Here is a 25,729-nt window from a genome sequence, read left to right on the forward strand (position 1 = left end):
AAATGTCTTGAGCAGTTGCAGAATATAGTAAGGGTTTTCCTATTTGAGGTTCCATGCTGTTAACCAGCATAGAGTAGAGGAAGGAGTTTTCTCCCTTCCAGATGCGCTTTTGAGGATCTCCAGGTTTCGGTCTTGGTATCTCACCAGTTAGATACCCAAACTTATGTCGCCCCTCGAGGGCCATTTTGATGGACTGAGACCAAGAGAAGTAATTCTAGCCATTCAGCTTCTTCCCTGTAATTATCCTTGTAGAATTTCCCATAGATCCATATATTTGTAGTAGGTAAATTAGGGGAAGCTGTTACTGGATTTTTCGAATATAGTGGAAGACTGGAAGAAAAGTTTGAGTTAACAGGATTTGTCTGAAGATTTGTGGCGGTCCCAAGAACAACCCCAAGAGCAACAATTTGTTGCTACTAGCTAGTTGTTGGACCCCAATTGGAGATAGACCCATCAATCTTGAAGCACCATGACCAGTCGGCCTATGTTGAGCAGGAATAGAGGGGGTTGATGTAGGTGGTTTCTGCCCACAGGAAAAAGAAGATGATGCTTCACCCATATAGTCGATGGCTGAAGGTTGGAACAACGATTGGAACGGTGGTTGGAACGACGCAGAGCTTGGATGGGTCAGCTGCGGCTGGGGCTCTGCTGGTGGAAGATCGTGATTGGCTCGGATCGTGGTTGGGGCTCTGATTGGGCTTGGAGTTGGTCCGATTTAGTCAGCATCGGACATGGCTCGAAGACCCCAACGACGGACAGGGACACAGCTGGATTGGCTTTGATCGACTGTTGAACACTTGCGATGCGGCTGGATTAGCTTCGATCAGTTGCTGGACTCCTTGCGGCGGCTGTGTTTGCATCGGATTGAGGATTTTTCGGAGATACCTGTCGACGACAGCCTGAATAGCGACGATATTAATCGTTTCTGCTGTACTTCCATCAATTGCTAGGGTTGATGATTGATTTTCTTCTATAGCGGCTAGGGTTTTGTCACCATGCTCTGATATCATATTGAAATAAAGAAAAGAAGAAGAAGAATGCACGGTTTATGTGGAAAACCTTAGACCAGGGAGAAAAAACCACGATAGAAGAATTATTATTAATTTCCACACACTACAAACATCACAGACCCAACAAATAAATAGATTAGGGCAAACCTTAAGTAGAGAAATGTGAAAAGACTAAAATGCCCCTAGGGAAAATACATTAACTGTCAACAGTAAGCTCATAGAACTTTTCATGATTTTTGTTGAGAAATGCAATATTTAGATAAAATAGATTGAAAAGTCAATAAGAAGCTACATCATATTGATTGGAACCACAGTTGCTAGCCTGCTACATATTTTTGGGAATCCATCACTCTGTATGCATGCCTATCATAGGGGACATCATGTGATATGATTGGAGAGTTTCTCCTCCATCCACCCTTTCTTGAAATAAAAGGGTAATTTCTTATGGTTGGGAAGGGTGTGTGCTATCATATGGGATCTTTTGGGTGAAAGAAACAATAGAGTATTTAGGAGGTTAGATAAGAAGCCTAGTGATGTTTGGGGCTCATTAGGTTTCATATTTCTCTTTTGGCTTTGACTTTGAAATTTGTCGGCAATTATTCTATAGACAATGTTTTGTTTGATTGGTCCCCTTTTTGTCAGCTTGGTTTTTTGTATATGGATATTCTTTCTTTTTTCTCCCTCAATGAAAGTGGTTGTTTTATATATAACAAAATCATATTGGAGGTATTGTACAGGTAATGTGTGTAATAGTTTCCATTTATAAAAAGAAGCAACTTCATTTTTTGCTTTTTTTTATAAGAAACAATTCCATAAATGAATGAAATATCCAAAGAGTTACATGGGCCATAACCGAGATTACAAAAGATTCCTCCAATAAGATGCTAGGAAATTTAAGTTGTAGCTGTGGCTGTATATTTTTACACCAAAAAGAATACTATATATAGATGATTCAAGAACCAGGAGCAACTTCATTAAAAGAAAGAAGGTTTGCAATCGAAGATATCCATAGTGCTGCATTTTACAGCTTCATAGTTTTGTTTCATTAAATTTCTCTTTTTGGTGAGGACTCCTTCTGGGGTAAGGTAATCAGAAGCATTCATGGTAAAGATTCTTTTAATTGGCACATGGCAGGCAAAGGTGGTAGGAGTTTAAGAAGCCCTTAGGTTAGTATCTCGAAATCTTGGCTGAAAGTTGAGTCATTGGCCACATTCAAGTTAGGAAATGGCAGCTGGATTGCGTTTTGGCTAGACCCTTGGGAAGGAGTGACTCCCTTTAATATCTTGTTTCCAAGTCTTTTCAGAATCACCATTTTCTAAAAGGATCCGTAGCTGACCATTGGGACATCCTTTTGGCCTCATGGTCAATCTCATTTTGCCGATTACTTAAAGATGACGAGGTGCTTGAATTTTAAGAGTTGCCTGGGAAAATTGCAGCAAGGAGAATTTCAGATGCATTCGACAAAAGGGGCTGATCTATATCAGCCATGGGCAGTTTCACGGTCAACTCTCTCAAAAGCCACCTTTCCCTTCCTCCCCTTTGGATAAATCTCTCTTCTCGGCCCTTTGGAAGACGAATAGCCCTCAAAGGGTTAGCATCCTTATTTAGATAATGCTCTTTGGCCAGCTGAATGTTGCTTCTGTTTTATAAAGCAAACTGCCCTTTAATTGCCTCTCCCCTTCTATATGCCCGTTGTGCCTTCATTTTAGCGAAGATCCTCTCCACCTTTTCTTTTTGTGCTCATACTCAGCTTGGTGTTGGGAGAATTTACTGTCCATCTTCAATCTATCATGGGTAATGAGCGACGACTTTCGGGGAAATGTGTAGCAACTTTTAGTTGGAACAAGCTTTAAGAATGCCATCCGTTTACTTTGGCTTAATGCGGTTAAAGTTCTATTGACAGATTTATGGTTTGAGAGAAACCAGAGGGTGTTTAATGATAAATCTCTTGGGTGTCAAGATCGCCTTGAATCTGCTTGTCGTCTTGCTTCTTCTTGGTGCACCCTCTCCAAGTCTTGCTTCTTCTTGGTGCACCCTCTCCAAATACTTTAATAGCTACAGTATTATGGATTTCAACCTCAACTGGAGAGCTTTTATTTCCCCTCCTATTGGTGGATCTTAGCTTCATCAGCTGCTGTTTTCTCTTGTTTTTTCAGCTTTGTTTTTTCTTTTGTTCCATTTTCTTTATAGTTCTCTCTCTTTCCGGCCACTGTTTGGGCCTTGTTATGTTGTTTGTTTTATGTTTGGCTTCTTCCCAACATTAGTCATGGTTCTCTATTCTTGGAAATGATGAGGGCGTTAAGGGAGTGTCAACCTAGTTGAGATGTTCGGGTGTGCTAGCTGATCCTTAAGTCTATGTTTGATCCTCCTGTACTTTGGGCTTTAGCTCACAATTCTTTTAATATAAAGAATCGTTTCCTTTTTTTTAAAAAAATTATCATTTAAATATGTGGTAGAAAGGACAAAAAATAATATGGAGACAAATGTTGAAACAAAGCTTCACTTGGACAAAAAAAATTATCATTTAATTTTTGTTGTTGTCTCCTTCATATGATCTCAATATCAAACATATTAAGTGACCGACTCCAGAGTAGTATGATAAAGAATATTCTTTAGGATTAGGTTCTTTTCATTTGATTAATTATCCATGACAATTTCTTAGGATTTTTTTTTTCTTTTTGAAAATAATTGCAGTATAGTAATTACTCCTTCCCACTTGCGGTGGCCATAGTTTTATCGGGCATGTATGAGGATGATTTGGATAATGCCGAGGATGTCATTTACACTGGTCAAGGAGGGCACAATTTAACTGGCAATAAACGTCAGATCCAGGATCAAAAAATGGAACGTGGTAATTTGGCTCTCAAGGTATGTTCACAATTTCTTTTTTAAAAATAGAACTTTCTTACATTCTTTGATCTTATGTAACTAGATTAGGTTCAGGGAGTTAATGAAATTTAAGGAATGAATATAGCTTTTTATGATCACAGAAGGATGAGAAGTGCTGGAATTTCTACTATTTGTGTGTAAATATTATTTCTTTTTTATACGAAACGATAATATGTAATAATCACAAAAAGAACAATCTAGGGGCAGAAAAGTGAGAAACCTCTCCACGAAGAGAACTAAATTAACAAAGCCTCCCAATTGTGGAGGATTTGGCTAAGGCTGTAATTATAAAAAAAAAGACCTTGTGTCTAAGAGTCTACCTTGAAGAAGTAATTTGTACAGGGTTACAAAAATTGACAAAAGAAGAGGACTTATCTCCAAAAATCCTTTTGTTGCGTTATTTCCAAAGCTCCCATAAGGGAGCATGTGTAGCACACCCAACCTCTTTTTGGTTTACATTTGAGGGCCAATCTCTAAGGGCTTCCAAAAGCCACCTATCCATCTTTTTAGGAAGACACATGTTGATGCCAAAAGCTTCTAGGGGGCGTTTAAGGTAAGGAGTGGAGTTGTGAACTCTAAGGAGTTATGTAGTCTGTGGAATTGTGTAACTCTTGGGACCTATAATGTAAGGAGTTAATAAGACATAAAATTGACAAAACTCTTCGTTGTCCTCCTCCATCTTTGGGCAAACTCTTTTAGCTCAAGAATGACATCTAGATAGGCCCAGGCAACCTTGTCATAAGCCTTTTACAAATCAAGCTTTAGAAGGATACCTTCCTTCCTTAAGACCTTGCATTGACAATGTTATTGAGCCTTTTGAGGCGGGGGAGGATAGGGTTATCTTATCTCACCTCCAATTTACTGATGATACTTTATTCTTTTGCTCTTGAAAGGATAGTTCTTGATCTTAAATCATGTTCTTGCTTTCTTTGAAGAGATGTTGAGGTTGAAGATTCATAGGGGAAAGTGTCGTATTATGGGAATTAATTGTGATGAGGAGAAGCTTAGAAGTTGGGCAAATGTGGTTGGATGTGAGATTGGCACTTGGCAGACTTCCCTCATCTTACCTTGGTCTTCTTCTTGGAAGTAATCCAAAGTCTACTGCTCTTTGGGACCCAATGGTTGATAAAGTTTGAAATTGGTTAACTTCGTGGAAGAAAGGTTTCTTTTTCTCCCTAAAGTTGGTAAACTTACTTTGATCAAATCTGCTTTGGTATCCTTGTATATTTTTTCTCCCTCATTAGGGTTCCTTGTGAGGTGTGTAAGAGTTTGGAGTGATGTGTGACTTCCTGGGAAGGGGTTGAAAAGAAGGAAAAGGCAAAGGATCACATTTGGTTAGTTTTGAGATCATCGAAAGGTTGGAGTCCTTAGGTGGTCTTGCAATTGGGAATCTTAGGGTGTGAAACAATGCTTTACTAGCCAAGGGGCTTTGATGCTTTTTCTCTGAGTCTAATTCTCTGTGGCATAAGATCATTGTTAGTAAACATGACCTTCACCCTTTCAAGTGCCTGTTTAAGGGGGTTAAGGGTACTTTCTTTTGTTCATTTGGTTTGTTAGAGGATTAAGATTTATAGGAAGGTGAAGTTCTTTATATAGTAGGTGCTTAACGGATGAGCTAACACGTTGGATAGGCTTTTGAGGAAGATGTCTTCGCTTGTTGGGCTTTTTTGTTGTATTCTTTGTCGGAAGGTGGAGGAAGATTTGGACCATATTCTCTGGTGCTGTATGTGATTCGTGTTCGGGATTCTTTTTTCAGACGTTTGGTTTGATGATTGCTCGACATAGAGACGTCAGTGCTATGATCAACGAGTTTCTGCTCAATTCGCTTTTTGGGAGGAAAGGTTGTTTTTTATGGTGTGCATGGGTGGGCACGATCTTATGGGTTTTGTGAGGTGAATGGAATGGGAGAGTGTTTAGGGAAATGGAGGGACCCTTCGGATGTTTGGTCCCTCGTTCATTTTCATGTTTTTCTTTGGACTTCGATTTCAAAGGATTTCTGTAATTTCCTATAGACATCTTGTTTCATAGTTGGAGTCCCTTCGTATAGAGGAGCTCCCTTCTTGTGGGTATAGTTTTTTATATGCCCTTGTATTCTTTTATTTTTTCTGAATGATAGTTGTTACTTTCATTATTAATAAAACCATTGAGCTTACTTCAGATCCTTCCATTGTCTTAAATTTTTATTATGTAATTTAATCGTTGGATGTTTTGGTGTCCTTTTTGCAGGTTATTAAGGTAGTTTGAAGATCTTATGTTTATTTATGCTAAAAAAACATTATTTTTTCTCTTATTAATCTTAGGAGGAAAGAGTTTCTTAAATAGAAGAAATACCCAATTACAAATAAGGAAAGAATAAAATATAGCAAATATAATACAATAAGTACAATATAAAATTTCACAATAAAGGAAATAATGAACAATTTATTATTTTGTCGTTTTTGATGTCCTCTGTGAAGACTACTTTTCTAACTTTGTTCCTCAATCTACGCATTTGGTTGTATTGTGGAGCTTTTGTGGTTTTAAGTTTAGATCTTTGTCTGACTGGTTCTCCCCTAAATCCAGAATTGTATTGAGCAAGCTGTCCCAGTTAGAGTGGTCCGGGGGCATGAATCAGCTACTAGTTACTGTGGGAAACTTTACACATATGATGGCTTGTATAAGGTACTTCTTTTAACATGAAAGATTCTAATCTTTTAACATGAAAGATTCTATAGTTTTCTTTATTCGTTAGATTCAATAGTCCTATCACATAGAGGTAGTACAGTTTTCAATTAGACATAATAAACCACTGTCCTACTATATAGCGCATTCTAGCAGTATTAAGTTTCAGTTACATTTGCATTATTTCAATGTCATGCAGTGTAGTGCTCAATTTATTTAGCATGTTAATATTTACTATCATGTTGAAAAGTTGTATAGTTCAGAATCACCTACCGATGGATTATTAAGTATTTTCATCTGCTGTTATGTTATGATATTTGATCACTAACAAGGATTCAGGTAAAAGTCCGGCACGTTCAATAGTATTTTAGGCCCCGTTTGGGAACCTTTGTTTTTGGTTTTTGAAAATTAAACCTATTTGCTCTCAATTTATTACAATGGTTTGCATCTTTCTTAAATAAAAGGGTTGAATTCTTAGCCAAATTCCAAATAAAAAACAAGTTTTTACTATCATGTTGAAAAGTTGTATAGTTCAGATCACCTACCGATGGATCGTTTATTTTCATCTGCTGTTATGTTATGACATTTGATCTCTAACAAGGATTCAGGTAAAAGTCCTGCATGTTCAATAGTATTTTAGGCCCCGTTTGGGAGCCATTGCCTTTGATTTTTGAAAATTAAGCTTATTTTCTCTCAATTTCTTATAATGATTTGCATATTTCTTAAATAAAAGGGTTGAATTCTTAGCTAAATTCCTGGAAAGTTTTTCGTCGAAGATGTAAAAGTCAGCAAGCAACTCATCCTATCTGAATTGCATCTCATCTAGTTCGTGGATAACATATTAGAAATGATTAAGATCCCAATCTCGAGCTGTTTTATAAGGAATGGAAGAGATGAATTCGTTGTAACAAAATTGTCTAAGCTTAGCAAATCATGGGGTTGGTTAATGAGATGTGTAGTATGGCCAGCATCAGGAAGAAGATTTTTCATTCACATCTCGATGTGTGATTCAATCTATGGTTGGCAATCCTTTGTTAACATGCTAAGGGATTTCTTGAAGCTAAAAATTGATTATACATCATTTTGGCGTAATAACTCGACTCAAGATGTCAGCTATGTTGTCATTGTTAGAAACAAGAAAATTTCAGGAAGCTCTGTTTTACCATTAAAAAAATAGAGCATGATCACCAGCATTCACAATGGGCAGCAACCTTCCCCTATTTTAGAAGTTGAAAAATAGAGCAAGACAGGTTAGTGGGTCCAAAAGAGTACTGAAGTTTTCAAAGAAGATTTTAGCAATCTATAGATCGTTTCAAGATTATTTGGATTTAATAATTGGCCTGAGATATCCAAAGTGTTAAAGCTTTTCTTCAACTTCGACATCATAATCAACTCCTTATCTGCAGAAAGTGCCTTGATAAAATTGGAATGTGGAAATCTAGAAGAATTAATAGAGCACCCAGGAAAGTGGCAGGAGTTTGATCATTTCCATTTGAAGTTCAAAAAGTGGATTAAACTAGAGCATAGTCGTCCGAAATTGTTGAAAAATATTGAGGGTGGATTTCAAAGAAATCCACCTTTAGACTATTGGTGTATGCATACGTTTGAAGTTATAAGTGCCTACTTTGGAGGATTGGAATCAATTTGGAATGAACGTCGAATCTGCTTAATGTAGTTGAAGCAAAAATTCAAGTAAAGAATCTTTGTGGATTTATGCCTGCAACAATAGAAATTTTAGATGTAAGCCGTGGAAACATTTTTCTAAACTATGGTAATATAGTCAATGGATCCTTCTAACAAAGTTAAAGGTGAATTACTTGTTAAAGATTTTTCAAATCCAATTGATTTGGTTCGATTAATTCAAGTTATGAAAGATGAAAGGGTGGAAATTTCAACGTTAGTTCGAAATGGGCATTCCTTGAAGTAGCAGGAAATACAACCAACTTCTCAAGAAACCCCTTTGTGTCTAGATTTAAGAAGAATCAAGGAAACGTTCAGGCACCATGCTCGTCGGAAGATAAGATATCACAACTGTGGACAGAGGAGCAATACACCAGAAGCCCAAACCGGTTTGATGTGAACACAAATATTAATCTAAAGAGGAAAGAGATAGTGATGGATTTACAGTCACAATAAGGAGTTGAACAACCTATCTATCAGAAGGCACGAAAGTTGGAATTCAAAAAAAGCACCTTGTTCTTCTCTCGATGGAATGCCAAAAGTATAAAACGGTTGGAATTGACTTTATCTCTAAGATACATTCTCAAGTCCATAAAGACATGCCTAAAGTCGCCTTGTTTGTAGTACCTCCCTCTTCAAAGCTGAAATTAAGATCAGTTGGTTGTTCGAACTTTGAGCCGCCTAAGAAAAATTGTTTCGAATTCCTGCCAATTGAGTCCAACGGAAAATTTCTTGCTAGGTGAAAAGATATCCAAAGAAGATCAACGGTCATTTTCATTTATTAACCACCATGTCCTTGGATCATCATTCGACGAAGGGATGAAGAAGTCTTTCGTAGATGTTTCATTGTTCCCTTACTCCAAGAAAGGTATATCACCATCTTTTGATTGTGCATTGAAGCCTAAAAGCAAAGCTCACTTGTTCAGACCTTTCCAAAAGCATTTCATAAGGAAGAAGACAACTTTTGCAATGTTTAGACATCCATGATAAACTCAGAGTTGCTTGAAGAAAGCTGCATTAAAGTCCAAATTCCTAGGTCCTCTCCGGTTAGTTCATATATTTTTCATTTTAAATCTTGTTCTTTCTCTTATTTTGATTTCAAAATTGTTGGCTCAAATGTAATCTTTGTGCGAGGTACCTCGGAATCTCAACAAGTTGTCGTTCAAAACCAAAAATTTGATTCAGATGGAGATTCTATAGTCAGTGTCAATAGTGAAGAGTTAGAAAAATCAGATTTATAGGCTTTCCAAGAGGAGGAAGAATCTTATGATGGCCATTATAATGCTTTATAGTGCCTATTTCAATGAGGAGAAGGACAAGTGATTGGAAATGCAAGTGCATCACCCATTCAACCTATTGATAAGAAGGAAATTCCACAAAATCTATTATCAGTGGTGGAAGTTGAAGTCGAATGCAAGAGTTCCTTTATAGTGTTGTCCTAGCATGAAGATACTGTCGTGAAACACAAGAGGTTTTGGAGATGACTTCAAAAGATTGGCTCTAAGAAGAAGTTTAAAGAAAATAAACCTGGATTTGGTTTTGATCCAAGAAACTAAAAAAGATTTATTTGGCGTTAGCTTTATCAAGGAGTTATGGAACTCAAACGACATTGGTTGGGCCTTTGTTGATGCATTTGGAAAATCTGGAGGAATTCTAACTATGTGGGATGAAAGCAAAATTTCAGTTACTGAAGTGCTAAAAGGAGGCTATTCTATATTCGTGAAATGCACGAGTGTTTGTAAGAAACCATGTTGGATCACAAATGTCTAAGGACCTATTGATTGTAGAGAAAGAAAATACATTTGGCCAGAATTACTTTCACTTTTAGATTACTGTGATGAACCTTTGTTGGAGGGGATTTTAATATCACTAGGTGGGGAGATTAATAAGAGGACTGAGGAAGTTTAATAACTTCATCGATTTGACAAAGTTAATGGAAATTCCACTTAACAACGGTCGTTTTACATAGTCACGAGAAGGAAATACTGTATCATGTTCGCTTGAATCTTGATAGATTCTTAATCTCTAATAATTGCAATAGCTGACTAGACATTAAAGAAAGCTGTAGAGTTATTGAAAGAGTATTGAGTTTGAAGGTTCAACAAGGTTGGGATGGTTTCGTTATTTTCTCTAAGTTAAAGGAAAATCAAGGCTGCCTTGAAGACTTGAAATGTTGATTTTGAGTATAAAAAGAAAAGATTAAAGGGAGCTTTGCTAAAAGAAATTGAAAATTGGGACTTAGAAGGAGAAAATCCAAAAAATTTTGTTTTGGAAAGGGATATGAGACTCTCCTTGAAAGGAGAATTGCTATCACTTTATCAAATAGAAGAAAGAAATTTATGACAGAAAAGCAAGTTAAATTGGTTGAATTTGGGAGATGAAAATTCTAAATTTTTCCATCGTTTTCTTGGACGCAAAGAAAAAGAGGAATATGATTTTAGAATTGATCAACGATCAAGGAGTATCAACAAGGTCTTTTTAAGGAAATTGAAGACTTAATATTGGGATCCTACTCTTCTATGTACTCCAAATCACCGGGTATTAAAGTTATTCCTTTAATTTGCAAGGGCCTAAGGTTGCCCGAAATCAGAATTTCATGTTGGTAGTCGGATTTACCCTCGAGGAAATTAGAATTGCTTTGTAGATGTTGGGAAAAAACAAGGCCACCAGACCTGTCGGCTTTACAATAGAATTCTTCATAAAATTTTGGGATTATTTCAAAGACAATTTCATGGATTTATTTGAGGAATTTTATATAAATGATAAGCTAAGCTCTTGTGTAAAGGAGAACTTCATTAGCTTGATTAAGAACAAAGAAGATGCTGTCTTGATAAGATATTCTAGACCAATCAGTTTAACTACATTGACATACAAAATTGTAGCAGAAGTGTTAGCTGAGCGCTTAAAGAAAATTATACTATGTATAATTGCAACTACTCAAAGTGCTCCCATGGGAGGAAGACAAATTCTAGATCCGGTTCTCATAGCCAATGAAGTGGTGGAAGATTACCGTTCTAAGAAGAAAAATGGGTGGATCTTAAAACTTGATCTAGAGAAAGCCTTTGATCGTGTAGATTGGGTTTTTCTTGAAAAAATTCTTGTTGAAAAGAACTTTGATTGAAGATGGATTTTGTGAATAATTGGTTGTGTCTAACCCAAAATATTCAATCTTCATAAACGGAAGGCCAAGGGGAAGAATCAAAGCTTCGAGGGGCATAAGATAAGGGCAAAAGGTTAATCGGGAGAAATTTGTATTATGTGGCATCAATATTGACGATAACAAGTTTTCAGCGGCGTCCAGATTGAATTGCAAGGTCGTTCACCTTCCTTTTTTGTATCTTGGTACCTTTCGGAGATTATCCCAAACAGGTTGAATTTTGGCAGCCAGTGATTGATAAAATTCAAGGCAAATTGGATAAATAGAAGAGATACAACCTCCCTAGACGAGGCTGTGCCACTTTTTGTGAGTTTGTCCTTTTGTACATCCCTACTTATTACATATCTATTTTCTTTATGCCAAAAAAGGTGATCTTAATCGTTGAAAGATTAATGAGGAATTTCTTCTGGGAAGGCCATTCGGGAGGCAAATGGAGCCATTTAGTAAAGGACATAGTTAACTGAACGCAAGAAGATGGTGGACTTGGTATTGAAGGATTGAAAATTGAGAATTCAAGTCTTTTAGCTAAGTTGGGGTGGAAACTTATTAACGATGAGAATTCCTTATGGAGCCAAGTTATAAAAAGTACCCGTGGTAGAAGCTTGTTTGGGTGGCATACCAATGGAAAAGTTACTTGCAACCTTCGTAGTCCTTGGATTAGCATATCAAGGACTTGGTTAAAAATTGAATCATTGTCAACCTACAAAATTGGTAATGGTAGAAGAATTGCATTCTGACATGATCCTTGGTTGGATAAAATACCTGTAAAAAATTCCTTCCCAAGACTATAGAATTTCTTTAAATCTGAATGGAGCTGTCCATGAGTTTTGGGATTTTGCACTTGCGTCTTGGTCCATTAACTTTCGAAGATTACTCAAGGAAGAAGAAATAGATGATTTTCAAATCCTTGTTGGTCTTGTATCTACAAAATCACTCACAACAAATCTTGATAAAGATTTTGGGAATTAGAAGCTAATGGTTCATTTTCGGTAAAATCCCTTGTCAAACATCTTTCCACGGCCTCTCCCATTGGGAAATGGCTGGAATTGGCTTTGTGGAAAACTAAAAGCCCTCAAAGGATAAATGTTGCAATTTGGATAATGTTAAATGGGCTTCTCAACTATGCATCTGTAATGCAAATGAAACTCCCCTCTCATTGTTTATCTCCACAAGGTTGACCTCCTTGCTTTGCAAAGATTTGCAGCACTTGTTTTTTAGTTGCGGTTATGCTAAAATTGTTGGCTTCAATTGTTTAATTGTTTCAACCTTAGCTGGGATCTTGGTAATGTTTTTAAAGATAATGTTCTTCAACTACTGACCGGCCCTAAGTTCAAAGAAGAACCAAGATTAATTTGGATTAATGTAGTAAAAGCCTTGTAAGTTGAGTTGTGGTTCGAAAGAAATCAAAGAATTTTTCATGACAAAACTTCCCCTTAGGATGTTTAGATTTGAGATAGCTTGGCTTAATGCTTCATCATGGTGTTCACATTCGAAAGCTTTTGAAGATTTCTCTATACAAGACATCAGTCTTAATTGGAAGGCCTTCATCTTTCTTTTTAAGTAATATTTAGATGGTTTTGTTTAGTGTTTCTATTGGTTGTATTATGTTATTAAGTCATTGTGTTAGCTCCAGGATTTAGATTGTATTAATTTGGCATTATATTGGTCCCAAGCTATTTTTGGGACTTTGTTCTTGGTTTGTTCCTTTTTATTGGATATGATGAGAGTACTAAGGGAGTGTCAACCTATTTGAGATATCCGAGTGTTGGAGTTAGCATGCAATTAGCAGAAGCAAACAAAATCATTAAACATTCTAATTCATCAATTTTAGTAACTAAGAAAGTACGTTCAAGAACTAAAAAGAGGATTTCAGATATACCTCTGTAGAACTTCTTTAATCCACGAAATCAACTTCAATTTTGACTCCAAAAGTTGTGGACCATCAATGGATCTTCCCTACTATTCTCTTGGACCTTAGATTGAATTATGAGATTCAAAATGAGTTTTAATTTTGGGGAATCTTTGAGGAAAAAGATTGGTTTTTAGCTTGGAAAGGGAAGAACTATTTTTTCTGCAATTCAGCTCTCAAAACCCGATTGCATGGCCATTTCTCAACACAACTAGCTAAGTTTTATGACTCTTTAGCATGCCAAGACTCTTCCCAAGAGTTTGACACCTTCTACTTGGAGGAATTGAGTGGAATTGTGATTCAAAGTGGTAAAAGAGGGATAAACCCACTTATTAGGAAAATCCAATTTTCTAATTTAAAAAACAATCAAATTTTCATTTGTTTAATTTAAATTTCCAAAAACAAAATTGATTTTGAAGTTTGATTTTTCATAAAATTCAATTTTCAATTTTAAATAAAATTAATTCAAGTAGTTAATTTTAAATAAAATTTATTTAATTAATTAAATAATTTAATTGATTAAAATAATTTAATATCTAATATTAAATTAATATAATACTAATTTCACTATCATGAATCCCTATTTATGTAATTAATATTTAAATCAATTTTAAATATTATTCAGTTCTCCAATTTCGTTTAATTTGATAATTAAATGTGTAATCATATCATATATAATTACTAATTTCCTTAATTCAAAATTGAGCACTTCAAATTTCCTCATCACTCTATTTTAAGATTTAATCTATTTGTGAGTTAGTGGGAACTTAATGGATCTACAGATCATGGACTACAACGATTTGAGATTAATCGGTTAAACTCTTTAACCTAATTAACCAACATTCATCAACTATCAGGTCACTTCACCAAAACCCAGTAGTTGTACTTCTCTCACGATAGATATATTGTGTTCAGTTGATATAACCATGATTAGTAAGTCAACCCTTCACAGGTTGTTCGTAATAACGATTAGTTCAAAGGCTATTTTACCCCTGAGATTACATCTTGTTATTTAAGTCCCACTGATCCTCTTATGAACAATTGGTTTGTGAATCACTAAATTGAGTCCTTCTCGGGCCAATGAGAGGGTGTGACCCCTTGTTCAAGACCCAGAGTCAGCATTTAAGGGAACAACCTCTCTACTATCCTTAAAAGCGGGTAGGAGTGGATTCCATCTTACACCCTATGTCCCTAGCTATCTATCCGGTTTTACACCTGAAATGGGAGGTTTATTGAGTCGGTGCTATTGAGCCAATTCTCACTCGGATAAACAGGAATTCATAGTTAGCTCAGAATTAAGGTCAAGTTACCTAGGTCATCACTTTAAAATAGTCATCTTAAGAAGTAAACAACGTTATAAAGTAAAAGGGACTAATATCTTAGTTCGATCTTATACAAACTTTTTGTGTAGAATGTCTCCACTCGTATGTCTTCACATGAACGAATTAGGATCATTTCGTCTGTAACACTTTACAACAATTGTAACATCTACAAAATGGGCTACATATAATAGTGTCCCCAGAATAAAGTACCCACTTTATCTATATACTATAGATCATTTTGACTATTTACGCGAACTTGATCTTATGTCTCCACATAAAGTTCAAGTATTCATGTAATAGTCATGGATCTTAATTTATTGAATTTAGGTTATTTCTAAAACGAAACGAGCAATCCAAATGTTCAATAACAACTTTATTGAATCAAACTTCATCTTGGAGGCTGTTGGTTGGTCTTTGCCATGCTCTAATCGTATTTTTGATATCTTGACATCTCTTATTGTGGGTCATCCTTTTGGTGGTATCAAAAAATCGATTTGTTTAGCTATTCTGCATGCTTTCTTTTGGACTCTTTGTTTATCTACTGCCTTTTATTGGTGCAAAGATAAGCACCCTTTTGATCATTTTAACTTATTTTATTTTGTCTTCAATTGGAAATCCTTCTTGTAATTGCCTATTGGGTTTTGGGGTTTCTCCTTTTCATTAATTATTGAAATGTTTCTTATTATTGAAATAGAAAAGAAAGAAACGACACAAGGAGTTTACGTGGAAAACCCTAATTCAAGGAAGAAAAACCACGATAGAAAAGGCTTTATTATTTTAATGTCATACTTACAATAGACCCCAACCTCAGATATAAATAAGATGAGGTGAAACCCTAATTTAGCAAATATAGTATAAATTACAAAAATGCCTTTAGGGTCAATTCAATGTATTTCAACACTCCCCCTCAAGTTGGGGCGTAGATATCGACAAGACCCAACTTGCTAATACAAGCTTCAAACGTCTGTCTCGATAACCCTTTCGTAAGAACATCTGCAACCTGTTGGATTGAAGGTACATAGGGAATACAGATAGCTCCGCAGTCTAACTTCTCTTTAATAAAGTGCCTGTCAATTTCCACATGTTTGGTTCTATCATGTGGCACGGGATTATTCGCAATACTGATGGCAACCTTGATACAGCTTCATGGGCTCCGAACTATTTTGGTGAAGATCAGATAAAACTTTCTGCAACCAGATTTCTTCACACACTCCTAGACTCATAGCTCTATATTTTGCCTCAGCACTACTTCTGACCATTACACCCTGTTTTTTACTCTGCCAAGTTACCAAATTTCCCCACACAAAGGTACAGTACCCTAAGGTTGACTTTCTATTAGTCACAAATCCGACCCAATTTGAGTTAGTATACGCCTCGATGCTCCGTGTGTCATGTTTCTGAACACTAAACCCTTCCTCGGGGTGGACTTCAGGTATCTCAAAATTCGAGTCATAACTTCCATGTGCTCTTCATATGGACTCTGCATGAATTGACTTACCACACTCACAACATAGGAGATGTCGGGCCTAGTATGAGATAAGTAAATTAGTTTTCCTACCAAGCGTTGATACCTCTCCTTATTCACAAGAACTCCTTCCGAAATGCTTTTCAGTTTGCTATTGACCTCAATAGGAGTGTCAATGGGTTTGCATCCAGTCATTCCTGTTTCCTTCAACAAGTCCAGAGTGTATTTCCGTTGAGATACAAATATTCCTGCTTTTGATCTTGCCACTTCCATCTCGAGAAAATACCTCAAACTACCAAGATCCTTGATTTCAAATTCACCTGCCATCCTCTGTTTTAGCTTAGCAATTTCTGTCGTGTCATCTCCTGATAAGATGATGTCATCAACATACACCACCAACACAGCAATCTTCCCTAAGGATGATTTTTTGGTAAACAAGGTATGATCAGAATGCCCCTGAACAAACCCTTGGGACTTAACAAACACAGTGAACCTGTCAAACCATGTCCTAGGGGACTGCTTCAACCCATATAAGGACTTCCTGAGTTTGCAAACATGATTCCCAAACTTAGCTTTGAAACCTGAAGGTGGACTCATGTAAACTTCCTCTTCTAACTCACCATTTAGGAAGACATTTTTTACATCTAATTGATGTAGGGGCCAATCTTTATTTACGGCGACAGACAGAAGAACACAAATCGTGTTTAACTTAGCCATTGGGGAAAAGGTTTATGAATAATCAATCCCATACGTTTGAGTGAACTCTTCAGCAACTAATCTGGCCTTATATCTTTTGAACGTCCCGTTAGACTTATACTTCACTGTGAACACCCATTTGCAACCAACTGTTTTGTGACCTCTAGGGAGAGCTACTAACTCCCGAGTCTTATTTGCCTCGAGAGCTCTCATTTCCTCCATTACTGTTGCTTTCCACTCGGGAACTTCTATGGTCGCATGTACACTGGTAGGTATTGCTAGAGCATCCAGTTGAGTAATGAAAGTCTTAAAACCAGGAGATAAGTTACTATAGGTTAGAAAACTATGCCAAGGATATTTTCTACATGACCTGGTTCTCTTTCTCAAAGCAATTGGCATATCCAGAGTGGTATCATAGTTATCAGTTTTCGTTTGTCTCTCTTTAGTATCAGACTTCTGAGACAATTCTGCATCTTCTTGATGATCTTTCAGCACCTCATTACCTCTTGAAATTTCAACCTTCTCTGAGCTCGTCTCATCATTTTCTATGTTCTCAGACTTCTCTTCAAGAATCTCCTCTGAAACAACAGGATCTTGAACCTGAGTTGGTTCCGACGCTTGGACATTTTCTGCTGGAACACCAGGGGTTTCCTGAATTTCCTTTCTGAGATTCTTCCTATAGTATGTTATCCAGGGTACTTGTCTAGTAGGAAGGACAGACACGGGTACAGCATGAGCAGAATTAGGTTCAAGACTAGGTAGACTAGGTCCAGGAATATTCGAACTAGGCTCAAGTCAGGAATATTAGGACTAGGCTCAAGATTGAAGCTAATAGGTACGGAGTATGTGGAATTGTTAGTCTCTTCATTCGTGGTCTCCCCCTGAGGATGACTAATGGGAAAGAACGGTTTATCTTCAAGAACATGACATCCATAGTAACAAAATATTTTCTGGAAGATGGGTGAAAGCATTTATACCCTCGTTGATGAAGGGGATACCCGACAAACACACATTTTTGAGTTCGTGGAGCAAACTTAGTCCGATGTGGACCATGAGTATGAACAAAAGCTGTACACCCAAACATACGAAGAGGAACCTCAGGAATAAGACGGATAGACTGATAGGATTCTTTGAAGCACTTAAGAGGAGTTTGAAACTTTAGAACTCGTGAAGGCATTCTATTAATGAGATGAGTTGCGGTAAGAATCGCATCTCCCCACAGGTACGAAGGGAGAGACGCTGGAATCATCAAGGAACGAGCAACTTCAATGAGATGACGATTTTTCCATTCAGCCACTCCATTTTGTTGTGGAGTATATGCACACGAGTTCTGATGGATGATCCCCTTTGACACTAGAATTTTCTGGAGGGTGTGATTAACAAACTCACGACCATTGTCACTCCGAAGAATGACAATCTTTGTGTTGAACTGTGTTAATATAGTGGTATAGAATTGTTTGAAGGTAGGTAGAACCTCGGACTTATTAGCAAGGAGATATACCCATGTAAGTCGGGTATGGTCATCGATGAAAGTTACAAACCACCGTTTACCAGACAGGGTAGAGATGTTTGAGGGACCCCAAACATCACTGTGGACCAGGTGAAAAGGTTGGGTAGGTTTATAGGACTGAGAAACAAAAGACACACGAGGTTGTTTAGCACGTATATAGACATCACAAGATAATGAAGAAACATTCACATTATGGAATAAATGAGGAAACAAATATCGCATATATTGAAAACTCGGATGTCCAAGACGAAAATGCCACAATAAATAATTTGTTTCAGACATAGTAAAAAAAGATAAAAGACTAGTCCTAAACAAGCTCTTGGAGGAAGCATCTTCAGAAAGGAAATAGAGGCCTCTGTCATATCAGGCAGTGCCAATCGTCTTCCCCGAGCTCAAGTCCTGAAACAAAGCAGCATCTGGTGAGAAGACAACTCTACAGTTCAAATCTTTTGTAATTTTACTTATTGATAACAAGTTGTAAGAAATTTTGGGCACATGTAGGACATTTTGTAGAGTTAATCCTTGAAATGGTGATAGTCTATCTTTTCCAGCAATAGGAGCAAAGGACCTATCTGCAATTCGAATCCTCTCATTTCCAATGTTTGGATAGTATGAGAGAAATCGGTTGGATGAGCCAGTCAAGTGATCGGTCGCTCATGAATCTAGAATCCTTAACTCATTCCCTTCAACAAGGAAACTAAAAGATTGAGGGTTACTTGATTGAGCAACTGTTCCGATCCCTATGGTACCTGAATCACCAAGGTTGGTCACTGGAGGCTGTGTCTGAGGTTGTGCGTCCCCTCAACTGATTCACTCACTAGAGCACGACCAGATTTCGACTTGTCATTTGGAGGGCGACGTTTACCATTCGGATGGCGACCATGTAATTTCCAGCAATGATCCTTCGTGTGTCACTGTTTTTTTGCAATGCTCACACTGGGGGTGTTTTACTATTCTGCTTGTCACCATCAGATCCAACGGATTTCATCCCAAAGACAGCTGACTCTACAGTGGTAACACCGTCCCATTCATTGCACTTGATCTATCTTCTTCCAATCTAACCTCTGAACAAACCTCCATGAGAGACGGTATTGGTTTCTACCCTAGTATTCAACTCCGAACTGTATTAAATTTGAGGTGCAACCTTGCAAGAAAATCACACACGCTCAACCTCTTCTATCTTTGAGTATTGAATTTCATCTTGCGGGCAGTTCCAGATGATCTCCCGACATAGATCCATTTCTTGCCATAACAACGACATCTTGCTAAAGTATGATGTTACATCTATGCTCCTTTGTTTGCATTCATGAACCTGTTTACGTAGAGTATACAGGCGGGATGCGTTCTGACGCCTCGAATATAACCGTCGGACTGCATCCAAATATCTCGGGCAGTGGCTGAATAGAGTAAAGGTTTCCCAATTTGTGGTTCCATGCTACTGATCAACATCAAGCGGAGCAAAGAATCCTCTGCCTTCCAGACACGCTCTTGAGGATCCCCAGGATTTGGTCGTGGTATCTCTCCAGTCAAATATCCAAACTTATGGCGTCCTTCAAGAACCATTTTAATTGTTTGGGACCAAGAAAAGTAATTTTGTCCATTCAGCTTCTCTCCCGTGATCATTCCTGCAGAATTTCCTATAGTCCCAGATAAAAGATTAGTAGTAGGAAGAGTAGGAAACATTGATACCGGATTTTTTGAATACATCGGGGAAGAATCATGGTCATTCAATCTGGCTCCAAGGGTGGCCATCTGTTGTTGGAGACTAACCAATTGTTGTTGGAGTTCACCATGAGAAGATCTGGAATGTTTCTGTCCATAGGTCATGGGATTTTCTTCAACGGAATCACCCATTCGAAATTGAGGTTGAACTGGGTACACATGAGGAAGAGGTTGTCCACCATGGTATTGTGAAGAGGCTACTGTCGGAAGTCCACCAGCGGCAAAATACGGCAGCCTGTGATCGATGTTGCTCCCAGACGACTGCGACGGTGGGTAATGGATAGAGGGCTCGACGATCGGCTGTTGGGTTGAAAAAAACGCGCTGATTTGACCCGACCCGACAGTTGGAGCAAACCCACGGCCGCCTGGAGCAAATCCGATCCCGTGCGAAGTCGAAAGGCCAAACGTGTGTGAAGTGAAAGAATCGATCGCGTGCGACGTTGAGGGACCCTCATTAATGATGTTCGGCTGGAACGGCTGTGTCTGGGAGCTGATCGGCGCACCGACTGGAGCTGTTCGGCTGCGCCGCCTGGGATGAGGTTTGGAGATACCGATCAACTATTGCTTGAATCACAGCCACATTAGTCGTGTCTGCCAGTGTACCTTCACCTATCAAATTTAATGACTGAGTTTCTTCTATCAGGGTTATTGAAATAGAAAAGAAGGAAACGACACAAGGAGGTTACGTGGAAAACCCTAATTCAGGGAAGAAAAACCACGATAGAAAAGGCCTTATTATTCTAATTTCATACTTACAATAGACCCCAACCTCAGATATAAATAAAATGAGGTGAAACCCTAATTTAGCAAATATAGTGTAAATTACAAAAATGCCCTTAGGGCTAATTCAACGTATTTCAACACTTATAAAAAAAAAGAAAAGAAATTTAGAGGTGGAAGGTATGAGCTTAATTTTCCAATACTGAAAGCAAAAAACCAAATGATTATCAAATGGAGCCTTAGTTTTTGCTTTTCAGTTAACGAATTACTCAAATATAGTCATTATCTGAGGACTCCTGAAATATGATGCTAGATGATTGATATGGTTCGGCTCTGTTCATTAAACTTTTTCAAGAAGTGAGCGTACATTGTTCAATTAAAATAATAACTTGATACTTACGTGATTTTAATGCTTCTTATGGCATGAAGTTTATGTTTATTATTCAATTGATTAAGTACTTTTGTATTTCACAGGTTATACAGTATTGGGCAGAGAAAGGTATTTCTGGATTTACTGTGTTTAAATTTCGTCTTAGGCGGATTGAAGGACAGGCGCTGTTGACTACAAACCAGGTCTATACTTCTCTGATTTAATAACTATTTTGGTTTGAAAAATTCTTATGGCTTAGTCTGTGTTAACAATACTGTTTCCATTTCGCACACTTTTTATCAAGATTCTACCGTTAGCTTCATGTTGATTTATGTCAAGTGGAGTTCATTTGTAAACTCCTTTGCATTGGCCCTTGTCTTTGCTTTAGGATAGCATGTATCCTTTCATTTTCTTCCAATGAAAAGTCCCTTAATAACCTCACAACATGTTTTACCAATGAAAAGGGAAGCTCATATGTCGTCTTAGTGCAAATGTACATCTTTCTATAGCTCATATAACCTCACTTCACTTTTGACCAATAGGAGAAATATCTTGCAACTCCTTTGGCTTTGGCTATTGCTCTTTTGTAAATTTCATGCAACAATGAAATTTGTTTCTTAAAAATGAAAAAAAAAAAAAAAAAAGCTTCCCCGTGTTGGAATTTCTATATTTGTATATAAATATAACTTTTCAAATATTTATCCTTTATTGCTTTATTCTTTCCATATTTGTAAAAGGTCTTTCTCCTATATAAGAGGACTAAAATTGCATATATCCAATTAGAAGGAAAAAGTAATTTTATTAGTCCCTGTTTTTATTATACAAAACAAAATTGCTATCCCATTTTACTAGATCCCTTTTAGCTAAGAATGTTTGAAACTTCATTACACCTGGCATCTTTTTTTCTATCTAATCACGATCTCTAGTCTCTCCCTCCGTTTCACTATTTCTGCCCATGCTCGTTATGTACATAACCGTTTCTTTATTTATCTCTCTGTTATTATTTTTCCTTCCCTCAGCCTAATTATTTTGTTTCCTTTTATGTTGTCCTGTCCTACATTCTTTTTTCTCTATTGTTAATTGCCTAGGGTGTGTTTAGATTAACTTTTCAAGTGTTTAATTTGCAAAATAAGTCATTTTAGAAAAAATTGAGTTGTTTGACAATCATTCAGAATAGTTTTTGAAACAACAATTTTTATCAAAAGAGTTTAAATAAAAATAATCTTTTTGAAAAAAACTTTTTTCTCTAGTCAATCCAAATGGGCTCTAGGTCATTTGTATTACAAATTTGAGATTTCCTAATACACTTTATTGAGCGCATGTATAATGATGGAGGGGAGATATTCTTTGTCTGTGCCTTGATCAATATAAACATTTTTTCTTGTGACAGGTTCAATTTATTTATGGTCGGGTTCCCAAGTCAGTTTCAGAAATACGTGGGTATGAAATTAAATAAGCTAATGCAAAGACATACTTTAGGGTTATTTCAAAATTAAAGGATCATTTATGTGTGTTTTGTTTATTCATTGATTATTTATTTTATTTAAATGCTCCAAGGTTGGTGTGCGAGGATATCACTGGTGGTCAGGAGGATATTCCTATTCCAGCTACTAATTTGGTTGACGATCCACCTGTTGCACCCATAGGCAAGTGAAACAACAAAGTTGGTTTGATGGGATTAAGTCGTTTTGATCAATGTTACAGACTTGGTTTAGATATTCTTGTACTAGATTGGTGGTGCGTCTGGTACATTGGAAGTTGTTTCATCTGCTAGTTCTCTTCCTTGGTAGGAAAGGAGAACATATTGGCTGTGTCCTTTCTCTTTTCACCATCCTTGTTTTGAACATTGTTTTTTTGGTTTACTTTTTGTAGCATTTACTACAAGAAATATTTTCACTCTGATACTTCTATTCTTTTTTGTTTACACACGTAAGCATACTGGTATTTGTTGCTGTACTTTTCAGTCTTTTCTGACATGTAAATATGATATCTGATCAAATTATATTTTTCATCAATATATTTTCCATATAATTTTTTCCCCTTTCAAGAACTTATGTTCTTCAACAAAAACCCAAGATGTTTAATATAATTCTTTTGGATATTTCATTTCTACTATCTCTATCTTGAAAATGTGTATCTGAATCTCCCATTTAGTTTTCTGCACCTTTCAAGTATAAAGTAGTTTCTATTCTGAAAGCATCCTCTTGAAAATATTTCAGGTTTCACTTATTGTAAATCCATTAAAGTTGCACATGGTGTGAAACTTCCTCCAAATGCTAATGGATGTGACTGTAAAGGATCATGTATCGCTTCAAGGACATGTTCGTGTGCTAAGCTTAATGGATCAGACTTCCCATATGTGCAGCGTGATGGTGGAAGGTCTGGACTCCATTGAATCTTGATCAGATATATCGAAATCTCTCTAGCTTGGATATTTTATCATGATTCTGATCGGGTGTGCTTTTTCATTTTTAGACTTATAGAAGCCAAGGATGTCGTTTATGAATGTGGTCCCAACTGTGGTTGTGGTCCTGGTTGTGTGAATCGAACTTCTCAGAGGGGGATCGGATATCGACTTGAGGTTTGGAGGATGGATCTCTAGTTACAATACTCCTAATTTTGCTTTCCAATAATGATTCAACCAAATTTTAAATGATTCAAATCAAATATTGTATCTTTTGTGAACAGGTTTTCCGAACACCAAAGAAAGGGTGGGCTGTTAGGTCATGGGATTTTATACCATCTGGTGCACCTGTTTGTGAATACACAGGAATACTTGCAAGGACAGAGGATCTTGATCATGTATCTGAGAATAATTATATCTTCGACATTGATTGTTTGCAAACAATCAGGGGCATTGGTGGACGAGAGGTACCATGCAAGATTCCTTACATGAACGGTTATTCATGAAAATAAAATCTCTAACTCTGACAATGTGTATATTTTTTTCAAAATTCTATTAGAGTGTTGCATACAAGTGAAATAGTACCTCAGTTTTATTCAGTGCCTCAAATGTACAAAGGACTGTCATATTTATAGTAATGGCAGCACATTGGTTTAACAAAAATAGTAGCTAACTGGCTGTAAGTGGCTGGTTGAAGGAATAGAACTTAACTACCCCAGAAGAACTATTTCAAGAACTTAAAAGAACGACACATTTTTTAAATCAACAAATAATCTTTGTAAATTGAACCATCCACCTCTCTGGGTATTATAAATGTTAAGTTCAATTGAAATAGACTTAGATAATGTACTCTAGCATGATTGAGCTGTTCTGTCTCTCTTCCTCGCCCATTCGACTCAACTAGCAACCATCTCTGATCATGAACTTGCCGGTCACCAAACATGACGACAAAGATGCCGACAATCCCATCGCCTAGAATTTCCATTGAGAAAAAACACTTCTCCATAGAACTCAATCGTAGACATGGGGAAGAGAAAGAACCAAGATCACCAGAAATCGCTCCTTCATCTCCATCAAATGTTCTATCGTTCATTAGTTGACCGACAGCTTCAAAACTCTGCAACATGCTCCCTTGAATCAACATTTCTTTAGAGAAACAAGAGTCAATGGACAAAATAATTGGGTTGAAAAGACAACAAATCAAAAAGGGATCCTTGTTGAAATAGCTATCCTTAAGGTAATGGAGGATTAATAAGTTACTAGTTCTTGTGTTACCCACAAAAAAGGTTTGAAAGCTTTTGTAGATCTCATCAATACACCACCTACTAAGCTCACCATTAACCCACCATCGAAGCCTCACCTACCCCTTGTATCCTTTCATAAAAGACCCCTCTCTTAAAAAGAAGTGTTAGACAATAAACAACCACCAAATATATAAAAAAAAAATCCACTTTTGCTCAAGATATCCTTTCATAAAGGACCCCACTAATCTCGACCCGTTCATTGCTTTTAGACAATCTTTTCATGATGATTGGTACCAAATTACTAGACCTTACTACAACACATCAGTCATTATTATGCACCAAATCCTTTCCAGGCCGATTGAACCATTCTTCGGTGTGAGGATAGTGAACATGCCAATACTCTTTGTAGTTTTAAGGAATGGTATAAGGTGGGACGTTACTCATTGAAATTTGAAAAATGGAATGATGATGCAACTGATAGAAACTTTGTTGTACCCTCATATAGAGGTTGGATAAAAATTAGGAACTTGCCTTTAAATAGTTGGAACGAGGATACCCTCAAAATCATTGGACATTTTTGGGGGTTATGTTGGGCTTTATCGAGGATGGATCTCATGGAAGCATTGATAAAGATTAGACCAATTTCCACGGTGTTATCCCTGCTGAAGTTTGGCTACCTTCCTCCTCATCTTCGACGTTTTGTCTCCACTAATCCATTTTATGGCCGGAAACCACATTGCTACATGATGGAGAGTTCATGGAGGAATTCCATCAGTGAGCCTCTTTTCTGGAAGGCTATTGCAAAGGAGAAAGGACTCCTTGGATTGTGTCTTGGAATAGAGTTAATAGGTCCCATCCTTGCTGACAATGATGACAGTGCAAAGAAAAAGGACTCCTGGAGGACTGATGATGTGGAAGAAGGCCTTGCAACAGTGACAAAAAGACTGTACTCACCCATCTGACTGACTTA

General features: G+C 37.1%; 1 protein-coding gene across 8 annotated transcripts in view; it reads left to right on the forward strand.

Annotated features, from left to right (window-relative positions):
- Window positions 1-25,729, forward strand: part of SUVH4 (histone-lysine N-methyltransferase, H3 lysine-9 specific SUVH4-like protein) — a 48,502-nt gene that overhangs the window by 12,791 nt on the left and 9,982 nt on the right. For all 8 annotated transcript variants that reach the window (XM_090316743.1, XM_090316750.1, XM_039026159.2 and 5 more), the window contains exons 7-14: window positions 3,705-3,878; window positions 6,462-6,560; window positions 21,216-21,314; window positions 22,502-22,551; window positions 22,669-22,757; window positions 23,331-23,490; window positions 23,587-23,692; window positions 23,800-23,982. In XM_090316743.1, coding sequence (XP_090172869.1) covers window positions 3,705-3,878; window positions 6,462-6,560; window positions 21,216-21,314; window positions 22,502-22,551; window positions 22,669-22,757; window positions 23,331-23,490; window positions 23,587-23,692; window positions 23,800-23,982 — 960 coding nt within the window. The remainder of the gene's footprint in view (window positions 1-3,704; window positions 3,879-6,461; window positions 6,561-21,215; window positions 21,315-22,501; window positions 22,552-22,668; window positions 22,758-23,330; window positions 23,491-23,586; window positions 23,693-23,799; window positions 23,983-25,729) is intronic.

This window comes from Benincasa hispida, chromosome 1, assembly GCF_027475165.1.
Source record: "Benincasa hispida cultivar pf3 chromosome 1, pf3_genome.v1.1, whole genome shotgun sequence".
NCBI classification, from domain to species: domain Eukaryota; kingdom Viridiplantae; phylum Streptophyta; class Magnoliopsida; order Cucurbitales; family Cucurbitaceae; genus Benincasa; species Benincasa hispida.